We start from the raw sequence: 15,578 nt of genomic DNA on the forward strand, positions 1-15,578 counted from the left end.
TCTATCAATCCACCCCCTCCGTCCGTATAAGTATAATTTAGACGTTTGAGAAAAAAAGTAGGAATTTGGAACTCGAAATTCTTCAAGTTGCTTAAACCCGTCTTCAAACAAAGTGAAAAGAAAGACGATGAGCTTAAAATGCACCAAAAAAGGTTCCACTTTTTCAGGTTTCCTTTTTAGAATAATTCGCATTCCAAGACAAATCCATCCATCCAATCCACCGAAAACGACGAAGAGGACTTTTGTTGTCTCGTCTGGTCTGGTGTGTATGTTTCCCGTCTCGAAAGTCAGTATTTTGAGCTCTTCTACTGCTATTTTGCAGGGGTGGGCAAAATACTTTGCCAAAATAGAGTATATTTTAAGTTCCGTTCTTCCCAGGGTTTGGTTTTCCGGGGATGTTACACCCACAAAAAGACGAAAATCTACGTGGAGAATACAGCAGTCATATGAAAATACGGGTTTTCTGTAGAAATTAACTTTACATAGCTGTCAAAATACTTTAAAAAATCCTGAAAACAATGTATTTTAACTCCGATAAAAGCTAATTTCTTCAGAAAACCTACATTTTCGCAAGAGTATTGCCTTCTCCACGTAGATTTCCGTCTTTTTGTGTGTGTAACACCCCCGGAAATCCAAACCCTGGGAAGAACAGAGCTCAAAATACTGTAGTCTCACCCAATATTTTGCCCACCCCTGCTATTTTGCACGTTTGAGACGATTCTCCGCCTGCATAAAGAGTACTTAGCATTGAAGCCTTTTCTTGTTGAAAGGCATTGTAGATATTTTTTAGACGAGGAATTTAAAAGTTTGCGCATCCTTCGTTCCCTTCCCTTTGCTCTCTTTGTAAAGGTTTCGAACCATCAAAATTCAAATTATGTGAAGAATGCCTTTATTCTTCTTTTCCAAAATAGGATCAAAATAACAATGCTTGATGAAGATGAAGTGAGGAGTGTGGTGATGAATAAGTGCATAATTTGCATGAGCACAACTCACTCAATTGAATACCATTTTGTTAGAGGAGAACAAAGGCATTCCATTTCGCATTCTGAATTCGAATAAGATTTAATTGTTGAGTGAAGTTGGGAAAGTGAAATTCATTTAATTGATGATATGTACGTTTGATAAGGTTATTGCATTATTGTGTATGAGGGCGGAAGTGATTTTATTTTGCGTAATGAACTAATATGTATGCATATGAATTGATAGTGTTCAAATTTTGGTAAAAAATGCATGCAAAAATTTATTTTCACAATTGGTAACAAATTATTTAATTTATTCACTTCAAGAAATTATACCAAATTTCAAGGTGTAACTCATGCAGTGCAAATTTTTTTATTACATGACCTCCCCACGAGCAGTTCTAATGACCGCCATATTAAACTGAACATCATGGAAGTCCGCCACATTTCCACCTTTATCAGGATGATGCTGCAAACACATTGCTCGAAATTTCCTATTAATTTCATCATTTGGAGCTCGATGACTCACACTAAAAAAGTTGTATGCTTTCTCCACCGCTTCTTTTACTGGAAGATCAAACAAGTTTCGAGTTAATTTATCCGAAAGTACACTAGCCACCTGAGCGGAAGTAATCCCGCCAATAATGCCTCCAACAATAGTTCCCCAAACTGGAAATACTAAACTTCCAATTGCCGCACCACCCATACCTCCGCCCACTCCGAATCCAATTGATGCCAAAGAATCTATACAGTTTTTAACGCAACGTTTCCCAGTAATTTCGCCACGATACCAGCGAAGAATATTACTGATGCAGGTGTACCCAAGAGACACGAATGCGAGCCCAATCATTACAATATTTCCTCCAACCTTATTAGCGGCACTAACAATATTGTCCACTGGGCTCAATGCGGTGTAATTTGATGCCAATTTTTGCACAACCGATAATGCATTAGCTTTGGAAGTTGCAGGAATCAAGGTCCATGCACGAGCTAGACCTGACGAAAACCCGGATATGACCGTCGTTTGATCAGCAATTAGAGCGAGTTGATAATCGCCATTGATTGGAAGTTCTTTGTCGCTCGCGTTCATGAGCCCTTCATAAATTTTCCGCAAGAGGTGAATAAATTTTGGATCATTCTCAGCCGACTTGGCGTCAGTGTAGATTCGCTCAACGTAATTTTTGAAACTTGTATCAAAGTTCAGAGCGACTTTTAATGTCCGCCACATTGGAGATACTATATTTGGATCCGCTTTATTGTATGCCTTATCCTCTTCATCCAAGAACCAAATTATTCGCATGAACTTTTCTTGATCATTTTCGAACATGGACATTATTTTTTTTCGTACTTGATCCTGCCAGTTGTTAGTTGTTTCAGAAGCCATATTAAATCTGAGCAATATTATAATTTAATGAGTATGTCTGTGTTTAATAATCTCTACAAATAACATTCTTTTTAATTAAAATCATGGAAAAAAATATGTATAAAACTTTTTCGAATTACTTACTTTAATGTGCGATTAATCACAACTTGTAAATTATTTATTTACGCTGAAGGTCGAAGTTTTGTATATACCCAAACTAGCATGAAAATTGGATTTGACAATTTCTATTTAAACAATAAAACTTGACGTTGCAATAGGTTGTTGCGTCACATATAAATATTTCGAACTAATGTATACGAGATTGAGCCAGGAATATATAGCAAAAAAGCCGGAAACCTGTAAAGTAAATACTTATAGATGCGTGATGGTAGATAAGTTGTTATATATACATAGATATTGCTGCAACGATTCTTGTTCTCCTTTTCTTTTCACTCTCTCGCGTTCGTCATACATTTGTTGACCACTTTGACTTTACAAGCTGAGTCATTTTTCCGTGGACAAATAGGGAAGTATTGCATTTATACATACATAATCAGAAGTCAGCAAATAATTTGTATATTTGTGATTATTTTTCTCTCCCGAATAGTGTTAAGCAAGCATTCGTATCGTAAGTAAGTATTGATTACAAATATTTATCAAACACAGGCAAAAAAAAGAGAGACATATATCAGGATGCCCATGTACATCTATATGCCCATATACATGCATATTTAATTCCTATGAATAATCCAATCCCTCTCTCGTTCATCTCCTCCCTTGGTGGTGGTGTTGATTTAAGTGGTGAAAAATTGTCTTAATTTCCCAAGCATCCGAATAATTCATGTAAACATAAATACCTACTCAGCCCAGAAAAAAAACTTGAATGCAAACACTTGATGAAATTCAATGAATTTCGTCGTCTCAAATGTTTCAGATACTTAAAATACCACCTCGTCGCCTTTTCTGAATCCGATTTTTTTTTCTTTCACGACCATTCTTCGACAATCATGGGAAAGAAATGTTCAAGAAAAAGTTGTCCACATCATAAACTCACCACTGCAACAAAGAGTCCATAAAGTTTTTCGAAAGAATTTTTTGGAATGTCGTGTCGTATATTAATGGGTAACGTCTCTCCTTAAACGTACAGCGCCAGGCTAGCCCCAGAATTCCTTTGTACGTCAAATACACAGAGAGAATCAGTGGCCACGGAAGTGTGGGGACAGAGGTTATTTTATGGCTACGAATTTCCAACTCGATCAGGTTCACATTATTACAAACAAAATATTGTATAACTTGGAAATTTCGAAATAATCAGTCCAAAATTCTGGGTAAGTCGAAATTTGCTGGTGATTCCAGAGTGTCACCAGTGGCCGCGGAAGCGTGAGGAGAGAGGGATAATGTCCCCACAGTTGTTCGATGTCCGCATCATCCGCCCATGTTATATAAAATCCGTCCCTCCCCTATCCTACAATGTTAATGTCCCCACATGTCCCCCACGGCTTCCGCGGCCACTGACACAGAGAATGAGACCTACATAAAATATAAACCCACATCGATCTATTGTGTTATAAATTGCTAAAAAGACTCCGAACTGACAATGATTTTTAGTTTGAGACAATCTTTTCCTCCTCGTAATTAATACTCCTCTCGAGAATTGTGGGTTTGAACGTTTGGGAATTATTGGAAAAGAAGGTTCTGCCCTCGCCGCAGCTCGGTGGGATGTCTTTCCTAAAAAATGAGACGTCTTCATCAAAACAATGACTTGATGTGTCCATTTGTTATATAAGTACTTCTCATTTGGCTGGGCTGACGACTCCATCAGACAGAGGTTGAAACAGATCAGTGCTTTACTTTACTAATAAATGTTACTTATTTATGTAACTTTTGGTGGAAACTCATTAACCATTTTTTTATGTAGAATGTTGGAATTGATACGATTGTACTTTTCTCTGCGACTCTTTTTTTAAAACAAACATTGGACACACTTCATACTCAGCCAAAACAGTGTCTCGGGTGCAACGGGAAAGTATCAAATTGCAAGAAAAGACTGGGATAAAGTGGTTTTTGGCAAGTACTTATTTTGACCTGCAAGAAATGCAAGGCGTTAGAAACTACTTCCCACCGCTATAAATACAGATACTTCATATCTTCGGTTGGCTAGATAGCACATATTTCTTGCACTTTCTCCCAGTTTCTTGCACCTCGTATTTCTTGTTTGGTACAAGAAGCATGGTACAAATCTTAATTAAAATAAGTATGCTCTTCATGAACAAAATAAGAAATGTGGATGGAAAGATTATGGATACCACGCATTTGCATATTTTTTTAGAATTATATCATTGTTTCCTTTTGTGGATTGTAAGATTTTTAGAGTTTTGAGTGATTTCGACGTCATTTTAGAAAATAGAGTGATTTTTATAATACTAAATTACTATGCAGATTTTTTATGTCCGTATTCCAAGATTTTTTGGAATTTTGAAATAAGGGAAAGAAAGTGGTTTTTTACAGGTAAATATTTCGACCTGCAAGAAATGCAAGGCGTAAAAAACTATGCCCTGCCGCTATAAATACTTCATACGGCGCGCAAATTTCTTGCACTTTCTCCCACTTTCTTGCACCTCGAATTTCTCTCATTTCTTCCTTCCCACTGCAAGAAATGCAGCAAAACCCGCAAGCAACGAGACGAAACCCCTCGCCAAAAGTTGAAATTGAATTGTTTTAGACTGCCCAAAATTTTTGGGAGAAGACCAAACTAAACGGTGAAGTGAAAGAAAGAAACCTGGAAGAAAAAGAAGACAAAACAAAACCAAGATCAAATAAACGTCTCGTGAAACTCAACCTGGTCTGTTCTCTTACATAACGAAGGCTGCCTTACTTTACTCTAAAGTTTAGAGTCTAAACGAAGAATATGAGACATTTTACGGTAAGGTTTTGTTGTCTCGTCTGTGTAGAATTTTGGAAAGTCAAGTAGCCGAGAGAGCGAGGCGAGGGAGCTAAAAGCTAATGAGACCTAATGAATCATTGTCACAACGGATGAAAATAAATCTATTATGCTTCGATGCTTATGTATTTTCACGAAATAAATATTCCTGCTTACAGATTTATGTAACCAGATTTATGTAAAAAAAAACATAAATAAATTATGCAATGTTAAAATGATTTATGTGCAAATATTTGCGAATAATTTTATAGCTCTTTTAATCATCTTGTAACTTCTGAGTTACATAATTACCTGGCTATAATTTTTGCAGTAATTTTGCACTCTCTGCAATCCTACTACAAATCGGTCGTCAAAGGTATGCGAAAAATGTGAAGTGCGCATCTCATACCAACCACAAATATGCCTCTACTCTTTTATCGAGTCAAGTTTAAAGACAATTAAAGAGTCGTAAATAAATAAATAGGCAAGTTTGTAAAAGCGAACCATGATAAGTACGTACAAAGTGAATATTATGCAAATGTTAACCAACAACTAACCAACAAACCAGCAGCATCAAAGCAAGTTGACTTGCAGTATTATGCCTTTAATACAATTAAAATCCAGGTGGGTGGTAGAACATAAAGGGCGAATAGCAGAGAAATGATCCAAATACTTACTAATCGTTAACTACTGCCAAAAAATTTCCGGAATTCCGACCCACCAACAAACCCAACCAAACCACTAAACATATATATCTATACCGACTTGCTTGCAGTGACCGCGGAAGCCTTGTTGTGGACATCTGGGGACATTAACATTGCAGGATAAGGGGAGGCAGGGGTTTATATAACATGGGCAGATGATGCAGACATCGAACAACCGTGGGGACATTGTCCCTCTTCCGCGGCCACTGCTTCCTTGCACTCTTCTCTTACGACAAAACAGAACAAAAGCATCCTTTAATAAATAAATGTACAGTTCATAAATTCAAATTATCTCGTACATACATACATTCATTTTCCGACAGTTTATATTTTTCGAATGGAGGAAGAAGAGAAGAGACAGATGGAAAAATGTTAATAAGGGTATCAATCTCACCCACCACTAGTTCCATCCATCCATCCATAAAATACGTACAGATTCAGTTCAAAGGGTAGCATATGAAGATGTATGTATGCATTTCGTTGCATAAGTTTGAAACAATGAATAAATTAAATTAGCCCAGTCCGCTCAGCGTCGGCATCGGTGTCACTCTCAAAAGAAAAAGAGAACTTATCTTTATTGCCATCGGATGTCTAATCTTGACTTACCTGAGTTTGATAACGATTAAGGAGAGAGAGAGGCTACCAGTTAGTTAGTCAAGTCAGTCAGGACGAACAAGTTTTATTAGTCCAGTCCAGTTGGACGATGATGAAATGAAGGTACATACTGTAAGTCGGTCTTTCTCGCAAGTTGGACGAGAGGCCAGTTAGTTCCCATCATTTGTTCGTTTCATTTCATTTCACCAATCGATTAAAATGTTTAGTGTCACTGATTTATGTGAGGAGAATTTGTCATTTTGGTTTCGTATGGAAAAGTCGCATCAATCTCGTTACGTAGAAAAAGTGCCAAAACACGGTTTTCTTATGCATTTACTCATCTCTTTAGGAGGAGGACGACATAGAATTTCAATTTTAATTGCAACAATTAAATCGGGAAAATCGATTCTTCTTGTGGAAAATGTACTTGATTTTAGTATTTATGTACAAGTTTCGACGTGTTAAGCAGTGGCCGCGGAAGCCGTGGGGACATTAACATTGTAGGATGGGGGAGGGACGGGTTTATATAAGATAGGGAGATGATGCAGACATCGGACAACCGTGGGGACATTGTCCCTCTGTCCACACCCTTCCGCGGCCACTGTTTAAAACGAGATATAAACAAGGATGAAGGTTGAAAGGCTTTTTGGTCCACTTGTTTTTAGTCGAATTGTGTGTTATGGGTGGGTGGCAAATGTTCATCTCATGTAATGAATTGTTGTCTCTCTCTTCTCCCCATTGACAATAGTGCGTTTGTGGGTTTAAGCTTTTAGTTTTAGTCGTGTTTCCTCCAGGCACATGAATCAAATCGGAAAGACAAAGGGAGACCAAGCCAACTGTGGGACATAAATCCCGAGATTTAATGGCCACAAGGAGCACCAGCAGCAGCAGCAGAAATGTAACCAAGTTTAAAGACAGGATCGAAAATTATTTAAAGCATGTACACACACAAAGTCCATTTCTCATATATAAAGGATGACAATACCTAGAAAGTTATGTCATTATAGATAAGTTGCAAGGGTAAGAGCAGGGCTCCTAATGCTATGTTTTTTGCGTGTACTGAGGGTTAGGCAAGATTACAGAACGTGTCGAAAAAAATTATTAATTTTTGGCCGAAATATCCATCGCTGGATATTTTAAATGATCTCATCGTATTCCTCATCCTTTTCTCATGAGGAATGAAGTTATCATTTCCAAAAAGCCGGGCTTTTAAAGCCGGCAGCAGATTTTCTTTGAACCACTGTTCATCTAGAAGTTTGCAAAATGCATAAAAAATTTTTTATGTCCATTTGAAAAAAGTGTCGAACTGAAGTTTCAAATGAAAATTAAAGCACTGGAGGCACATAACCGGACGTAACTAGTTTATCTTTATGCAAAATAATTTAAATTCCGAATATTAAAAAAAGAATGGCTGCGAACTGGGTGGTAATCCGAGCGTTGTCAGAGAAAAAGTTTCGCGTCGACCTAATATCTTCTGATCCTCGCTGAAGTTGGGCATATCTTGGTGAAGAATTCAGTTCAGTGTACGCCCAGGGACCTGCTCTGGCTGTTTGGCTTGGGGGGAGAACCGGTGGCTTTCGGCACTCGGAAGGTCTATGGTTCGATCCCTCATATCTCGGCAGCTGGGGCAGCCCTCCCTGGGTGCCAGTTACACACATTGTAGCTGGACAATCAGTAGAGTGGACTGAGCATGCTGCCTTTCCGTGGCAGTATTCGCGTCCAAAGGGGCATACATTAAGATTGAATAGGCAGTGGTGGGTAGAGGATAGGCGGAGTGGGACTGGCCCCGTAAGTGCAGGGGTGAGTGGTGGTGCTTACGGCAAGCCGGCGTCTCTTCCTGTCTTACTATCCTTAAATGGTTTCTCGATCCCCATATCTCATCAATAGATATGGGGATTATACCTGAGCAACTAGATAGCCACTGTCATACGGTGTAAGTAAGAGGATATGCAATAGATCTGATGGATGATCTGAGCATTGGGCTCCTCCAACAAGAGGAGCCCTCCTCCCAAAATACATACATACATACGCTCAGGGACCTGACACTTCGTGGCCAGTTGATTTTGGATTGATAAAAAAATTCTTGCCTTGTCCACATCAATTTTTCTCACGTGCGTCGGGTTTCTTACAGTACGGGGAGCATGCATTCGACGGATGTGGCACAATCAAATTTGTTGCCTGGTTCCTTTTTTCAACTGAATCCTTTATATTAGGCATTGGGCCATTAGAAATGACAGTTCTTTCATCATGGAGTTTGTTTAGTATTTTTTTGTACGTCATTATTGCTTGGCAAACTGTTTTATCAGCATGGAGCTCTGTGGGGTCAATTTCTGGACCCGTTCTCAAACTTTCGAAATTGAGCTTTTGGCTCACGGCGCAGCTTGAACCAAGCTTCGAGAAAAGTTTCAAATATTTGGAATTAGCGCAATTTTTTAATTTATATGGGCAAATTGCTACACGTTCTGTAATCTCGCCTAACCCTCTGTAATTCACAAATCGGCAAGCATTTTTTCATGTATTAGAAATCATTTGTGAGACTTCGCCTCCGGAAGTAATATGATTTAATTTAACAAAACAAAATGTTTTGATATACAAGATTCAATTTCAGGCATTTTTATTTTTTTTTTCATTTGTCAATGTTAATAAAGATAATCAAATCATAAAATACATTTTCAGGGACAGAATTTTCACAATTTTTGCCTACATTTTTAACAAATCTTTGTTCCTTCAGTAATAAACACAATTTTTGACACAAAAAACATGGCGTAAAATCAAAATTTCATAAAAACATTGGTTCAAAATGCTCAATATTAAAATTATGTAGTTAATCGTGATATTCCGGATTGGACGCGATTTTCCACTTTCCAAGAAATTATTAACTTTCCTATCTACATAAGTGTCCATATTCCATTGTTTGTTGGTGGTCACATCACAAAGTCGTCTCACCTCCAATAAGCTGCAGCCACCACAGCAGATGTTGTTTGTTTCGTCTGTGTGTTGTGTCACAAAATCATTAACGAAAGAAGCACGGTGATAAAACCTGATTAACTATTATAACAAAACAATCGAGTGGAGAAGATCTATACAAAACTACCACAACAATCCATACAAAACTAACCAACCACCACACCGACACATCATTGCATTGCATTCAGTGGCCGCGGAAGCCGTGGGGACATCTGGGGACATTAACATTGTAGGATGGGGGAAGCAGGGGTTTATATAAGATGGGGAGATGATGCGGACATCGAATAACCATGTGGACATTGTCCCTCTTTGTCCACACACTTCCGCGGCCTCTGTTTGCATTAACAACTTCTGCTGAGGTATCATCCCTATCAATATGACTTCTCTATTTTGTGCCTCTGGTACGAGTCACCTTCTCCCGTTTTCCAGTAATCATGGAGAGACAAAGGTTGAGGTAAAAGATTAAACACAATGAAAATTTAGGAAGTCAGCGAGCCAAGGGATGCGGTAATAAATTGGCTTGCGATGGAATGACATGACACTCGAGCGAGTCTCTCAAGAACCCTCTCGACTTTGTCTCCAATCGACAATTCAGCAAAGTGGGTGGCCATCGGCCAACGGAGAGGTGGACAAAGTGCTTGGTTCGAAGAAGATGATGTCCACAAATGAGCGGCCTAATGAGTCGCAACGATACGACGACATTGATCTTTTTCATGGAACGATAAATCCTACATGGACAGGATCGAGGACGGAATCGAAAGATCGGATCAGAATGAAAATCAGGACAGATAAAAGACAACGGTAGGAATAAATCACGTCATAATTAGTGGTGAGTTTTGGTTACGGAAGAAAATTCTAGAAATTGCGTCAATCTTTTTCAAAAATTGTGTGTCACCAATTTCCAATAAAGTTTAAAGCAATATCTGTAAAATTCTAGAATTTGCATCACTCCTTTTCAAAATTATTTTTGAAGATTATGTATAACAAATTTCCGATAAAGTTTAAAATAATACCTGAAAATTATAGAATTTGCGTAAATATTTTTCAAAATTATTTTGAAGATTCTATTCTGTGTCATCAATTTCCGATAAGTAATATCTGAAAATTCTACAATTTCCATCAACCATTTTTTTCCAAGATCCAAACCAAATAATTTTGAAGATTTTTTCTGTGTCACCAATTTCTAAGTCTAAAGTTTAAAATAAAACATGACTTATCACACTTGCATAACATTTCATTGTCATTGCGTCGCGGAATCGAATACACAAAAACGACTTGTGAAAAGCGACGGGGAAGACAGGGCAGCTCGCCCCCCGTCGTTGCAAACAAGACTTGGAGACAGTTGGACACGATGACATCACAAGTTTTGGACTGATGAACAAGAGAAAGGTGACACGAAGTGATACGGCAGAATATTTAATAACCTAATCAACCTGGGTGACGTGATATCAATCTCGTCAAGCAAAAAGGGAGAAATGTTGTGTGTTATGCTGTTCGAGTAATTTGTCATAAAAGATGAGATGACTTTTTGTCGTAAAAATTGTGTCAGGAGAATAAAAATTGTGGAAAACGTTAATTGGAATCTGTTACAAGTATAAAATTTCAGTCATACGTTACAGGAAATAATTTTAAGAATTGTCATTGTTATATTCGTAAAATTTGAAAAATGCATTATTTCTTAATGAATTTTTTGTTCGGTTAAACGCCAATTCGATTTTTTTGTATAATTTAGCTTCACTTAGGATTTTTTTAAGATTTATTTATTTGGAATTTGGAACTGATTGTTATTTCTACGCATTAAAATTTCATGATACAGGAAACAATGTGAAGAATTATATAATATCATTATAATTATCATTATTATATTAAGAAATATATATAAAATATGAAACATGCATTATTTCGTAATGAATTTTATTGTTCGGTTAAACGCCAATTCTAAATATTTTGAATTTTTTGTATAATTTAGTTTTAGTTAGATTTGTGTATAATGTTGCAATTTGTAATTGATTGTTGAGAAATAAATGCAAAAACAATTAAAATTCAATATGTGCAATATTTTATGTTAAAAAAACATTTTAGAAATTGTTGAACGCCAATTGTGAATATTTCTAATAAATCTTTTATTTTAGATACTAAATTTTCCCCCTTTTCTTCGAGTTTCTTTTTTTGCATGTAAAGTAGGTTGTTTTATTGTTTTCAACTAACAATAAGTTAATTTTGAAATTCGGAACTAGTTCAGACCTCCAGAGAAATATATATCTATGTATAAAATTTGAAACATGCTATTTCCTAATGAATTTTTTTGAACGATTAAACGCCAATTCTAAATATTTCGAATTTTTTGTATAATTTAGTATTAGGTTGAGGTATTTATAACGATTCAACTTGGAATTGATTGCTGTTTGTAAAAACACGCATAAAATTTCATGATACAGGAAATATCTGATTGCTGAGGAATAAATTCAAAAAAATATGTGTAATATTTTGCATTTAAAAAATATTTGTTGCATTTTAGAAATTATTGAACGCCAATTGTGAATATTTTTAATAAATCTTTAATAATTACAGTGATAGATTAATAAAAATTTTACCCTCTTTTCGAATTGATTTTTTTTGTATATAAAATAATCCTTATTATTATTTACAACCACATTAACTTTGAAATTCAGAACTTCAGAACTTCAGACCTCCAAAGAAATATATATATAATTTGCAACATGCTATTTCCTAATAATTTTAATAATTTTAATTGATTATTTTAAAATTTAAATTTGTTTTTAATTCTTGAAAATTCAATTCTTACGAGTTGTCGCTTGGTTATTGAAGCAAGCAGACGTGTTTATTTTTCTGAGGTGAGGAAAGTAACCAAGGGCTACCCTCACGACAGAAAAGCACATGGTTACGGCGAAGCCAAGGTATGCTTTCAAGACAGGGTCCTAAAACTTCCGCCACGGCCACAGCTCGAACGGTTGAATTTAGTGAAAAATTGTTGAAACAAAAAAATCAGACAATTACGAAATCTAGTGTCTTTTCATCTTTCTCGTTATGAAAGTCTAATATTATAAGAATTTTAGGACCTTTGAAACTTTAAAATGAACCGGAAATTCAATTTCACCATACAATGATCATGCCAGTAGCTGATTTTAGTGTCCGGGCACTGATTACGCTTCATTTAAGACACGTTCGAGCAAAATCGGTTCAAAAATGAGAAACTTTTGATGGAGGTATCTGCAGCCATTTACGCTGCTTAAACGCGTATGATAATTGCACATTAACTAGCTGGGTGCTATTGGTAACGAATAAAAAAATTCCCACCCAAAAACCAGAAAATAAAACAACATTTAAAAAACAGCACTCTTCGGTGAGGGTGCGACTAAAAACTTTGAAACAAGAGCATTGAGCAAATTTTAAAATTTAATATTACCAAATTTTGCCTCACCGTTGGCATTCAGTTAAATACGAAATCGGTTTGGGCCCACGGCGAGGCAAAATTTGGTAATATTAAATTTAAAATTTTCTCAATGCTCTTGTTTCAAAGTTTTTAGTCGCACCCTCACCGAAGAATGCTGTTTTTTAAATGTTGTTTTATGAGCTCTCATTTTGTAAGAATTTTCAAGAATAATAAATTTTATTGAATGATTAAGACGCCAACTCTAAATATTTCGAATTTTTTGTATATTTTTGATATATTTACATTTATTTAAAACGACTCAATTTGGAATTGATTGTTGTTTGTAAAAACACGCGTAAAATTTTGATACTGATTGTTGAGAAATAAATATACAAAAATTTAGTATTAATGTGTGCAATATTTTGTGCCAAAAAATATTTGTTTAAAAAATATATGCGTTTAACATTTTAGAAATTGTTAAACGCCAATTCTAAATATGTTGTGTTAAATCTTTACTAATTACATAATATTAGATCGTGAAGTTATCCATTTCTGCATGTAAATAGGTTTTCGTTATTTTCGATTTCAACCACGTTAATTTTGAAATTCAGAACTATTTAGTTCAGACCTCCAATGAAGCCGTAGTTTAAAAAAACCCTTCGAATTTGACACCACCTAAAAAACGATAGCCATATTGCACTGATAAAAATGCACTTCTTTATAAATACAAGCGAAGAGTTTATGACATGACATGTGACACATCTCCCAAGATGACAAATCAATCATAAGACAGATTCAGCTGGCTAATTACCATCTCATCTCCAAACCCTTGCTCCTGCTATCCATCTTATTACAACACTGGCTTTATATAAGTTACTCATATTTACACAGTGACCGCGGAAGCTGTGGGAACATTAACATTGTGGGATAGGGGAGGCAGGTTTTTGTATAAGATGGGCAGATGATGGGGACATCGAACAACCGTGGGGACACTGTCCGCGGCCACTGCTCGTACATACATAAGCTAAGGCATAAGCACTTCAATTTTGACATTTTGAGGCTAATGTTCACGAAATTGCGAGTTAGGGGAGAGAGGATCGATTTTAAAAAGCTCATTTTTGTCATTCTGTCACTGTCAAGATGTTGTTGTGCTAATGTCAATTTATGTCACACTTCTTTCATACGGGGCTAAAAATTAAGCCAGCATATGTACATATGACGTAATGTACATACTGGCAACAATTACCTCCAAAATAAGAACCACAATACAAAATTGTACATTTTTTTGTATGTACTGAGATGGATTTGACAACAATGAGTGTCCATTTCTATTCATGACGATGATTGTTCTGCACAAGTAAAATACAATGCAAATTAAGGACCCGGGGGAAGTTGCTTAGAAATCACGTCAACTTTGACAATAAAATTCAGCAATGCGCAAGAGGGCACATTTTTCAAATTATATTTAATTTGTTAATCATATCTTTAGATTTTACTTACATTTTTTTTGACAATGTGCCCTCTTGCGCAGTGGAGATATTTGGTCATAAAGAGATCACAAATTGGCTTAGAATTGCAAAATTGATGGCATGAATTGCATTTTGAGTATCCATGGAACAAAAGAAAACTACTTTTTTCAAAAACTTGAGGGACTTGAGGGAAACTTTTTCAAAAACAGTGACCAAATCAAAGCTTTTGAACGCGAGAGTGCCATAGAAACATGTTAATTAATCTTGGTCGTAGCCTAATATAGTGATAATAATCTTGGATCCCTAGCAATTATTGTTGCTATATATAAAATGAATTTTCGAAAAGTAAATCTTCCCCCGGGCCCTTAATAATCAATCAATTAAAATCAGGATATATTTAGTTGCATAACTACAGATTCAGATCAACTAACTTTTTTCATGAAAATTTCGAAAAATGTGCAATTTGTAAATTTCCGTAGACGGTGTGTCAGCTTTTTCCGACTGATCGAATTGAAAGTAAGCACTTTCTCTTGAATTTTGCCCTGATTTTGCACCTAATATCTCATCATAATTACAGATCAAATTACTCCCCAAAATGGAAATCCCCCTAAAAAATTCCCCCTCGCAAACAATGCTGGCTGGCTTTCCAGACGAGGAAGACGGAAATTTGACCACGGTCGGTGACTCCAAAGACACCACGGTCGATGAAACCCCAACCAGCAACAATTTTGAAGCACTGTATCAACAACCCGGTAGCTCATCTGGAGCCACCCAAAATCCAAAGCTTTTGGACTCCATCGTCGAAATTGTAAAGGCGGAAGAGACGTTGCGACGTGTCAGCGAGGAAAAAATTGACCCCGGTTACGACGACGAGGAAGACAACAACAACACGGACGTGTGGAACGTCACGGAGGGTGAGGCCGGAGATATTGCGGAAAACATCATTTTCGACATGGAAGGTGACTTGACGGATATCCTCAAGTATCGCGACATTGGATCGACTCATCTCACTCTGCCAGAAGAACAGGCCATGGCGTATTCTCACTTCAAAATTCCAGACCCCATGGACGCTCGGTACTACATTTAACGTAACTCTGGAAGAGAATTAATCCAATCGTTTATTGAGTAGACACACATCGCCTGAAATTATAATTCGTAAAAAAATCGTGATTTTATAATGATTACATGTGTAAAATGCAAATGTTATG

At 36.5% G+C, this 15,578-nt stretch overlaps 2 protein-coding genes and 1 long non-coding RNA gene across 3 annotated transcripts; 2 read left to right on the forward strand and 1 right to left on the reverse strand.

Moving 5' to 3' along the window:
- Window positions 1–1,243: 1,243 nt before the first annotated feature.
- On the reverse strand, window positions 1,244–2,641 carry LOC110854020. The gene is made up of 2 exons (XM_022102409.2): window positions 2,467–2,641; window positions 1,244–2,350 (listed from the first exon to the last, which is right to left on the reverse strand). Exon 2 carries the CDS (start codon window positions 2,341–2,343, stop codon window positions 1,336–1,338), a length of 1,008 nt encoding a protein of 335 aa, XP_021958101.1. The 5' UTR covers window positions 2,344–2,350; window positions 2,467–2,641; the 3' UTR covers window positions 1,244–1,335.
- A 697-nt stretch (window positions 2,642–3,338) lies between these two features.
- On the forward strand, window positions 3,339–5,478 carry LOC118436606. The gene is made up of 2 exons (XR_004835586.1): window positions 3,339–4,150; window positions 4,241–5,478. It is a non-coding gene; the product is annotated as an uncharacterized LOC118436606 (long non-coding RNA).
- A 9,298-nt stretch (window positions 5,479–14,776) lies between these two features.
- Window positions 14,777–15,485, forward strand: LOC118436628. The gene is made up of 2 exons (XM_035855083.1): window positions 14,777–14,886; window positions 14,948–15,485. Exons 1-2 carry the CDS (start codon window positions 14,809–14,811, stop codon window positions 15,455–15,457), a joined length of 588 nt encoding a protein of 195 aa, XP_035710976.1. The 5' UTR covers window positions 14,777–14,808; the 3' UTR covers window positions 15,458–15,485.
- The last annotated feature ends 93 nt before the right edge of the window (window positions 15,486–15,578 follow it).

This window comes from Folsomia candida, unplaced genomic scaffold (genome assembly GCF_002217175.1).
Source record: "Folsomia candida strain VU population unplaced genomic scaffold, ASM221717v1 Fcan01_Sc009, whole genome shotgun sequence".
Lineage (NCBI taxonomy): Eukaryota > Metazoa > Arthropoda > Collembola > Entomobryomorpha > Isotomidae > Folsomia > Folsomia candida.

Coding starts and splice junctions, on each gene's coding strand:
- LOC110854020 (XM_022102409.2), bottom strand. CDS start 2,343: ATGGCTTCTGAAACAACTAACAACTGGCAGGATCAAGTACGAAAAAAA.
- LOC118436628 (XM_035855083.1), top strand. CDS start 14,809: ATGAAAATTTCGAAAAATGTGCAATTTGTAAATTTCCGTAGACGGTGT. Junction 14,887..14,947: donor TCCGACTGATCGAATTGAAA/GTAAGCACTTTC, acceptor TCATAATTACAG/ATCAAATTACTCCCCAAAAT.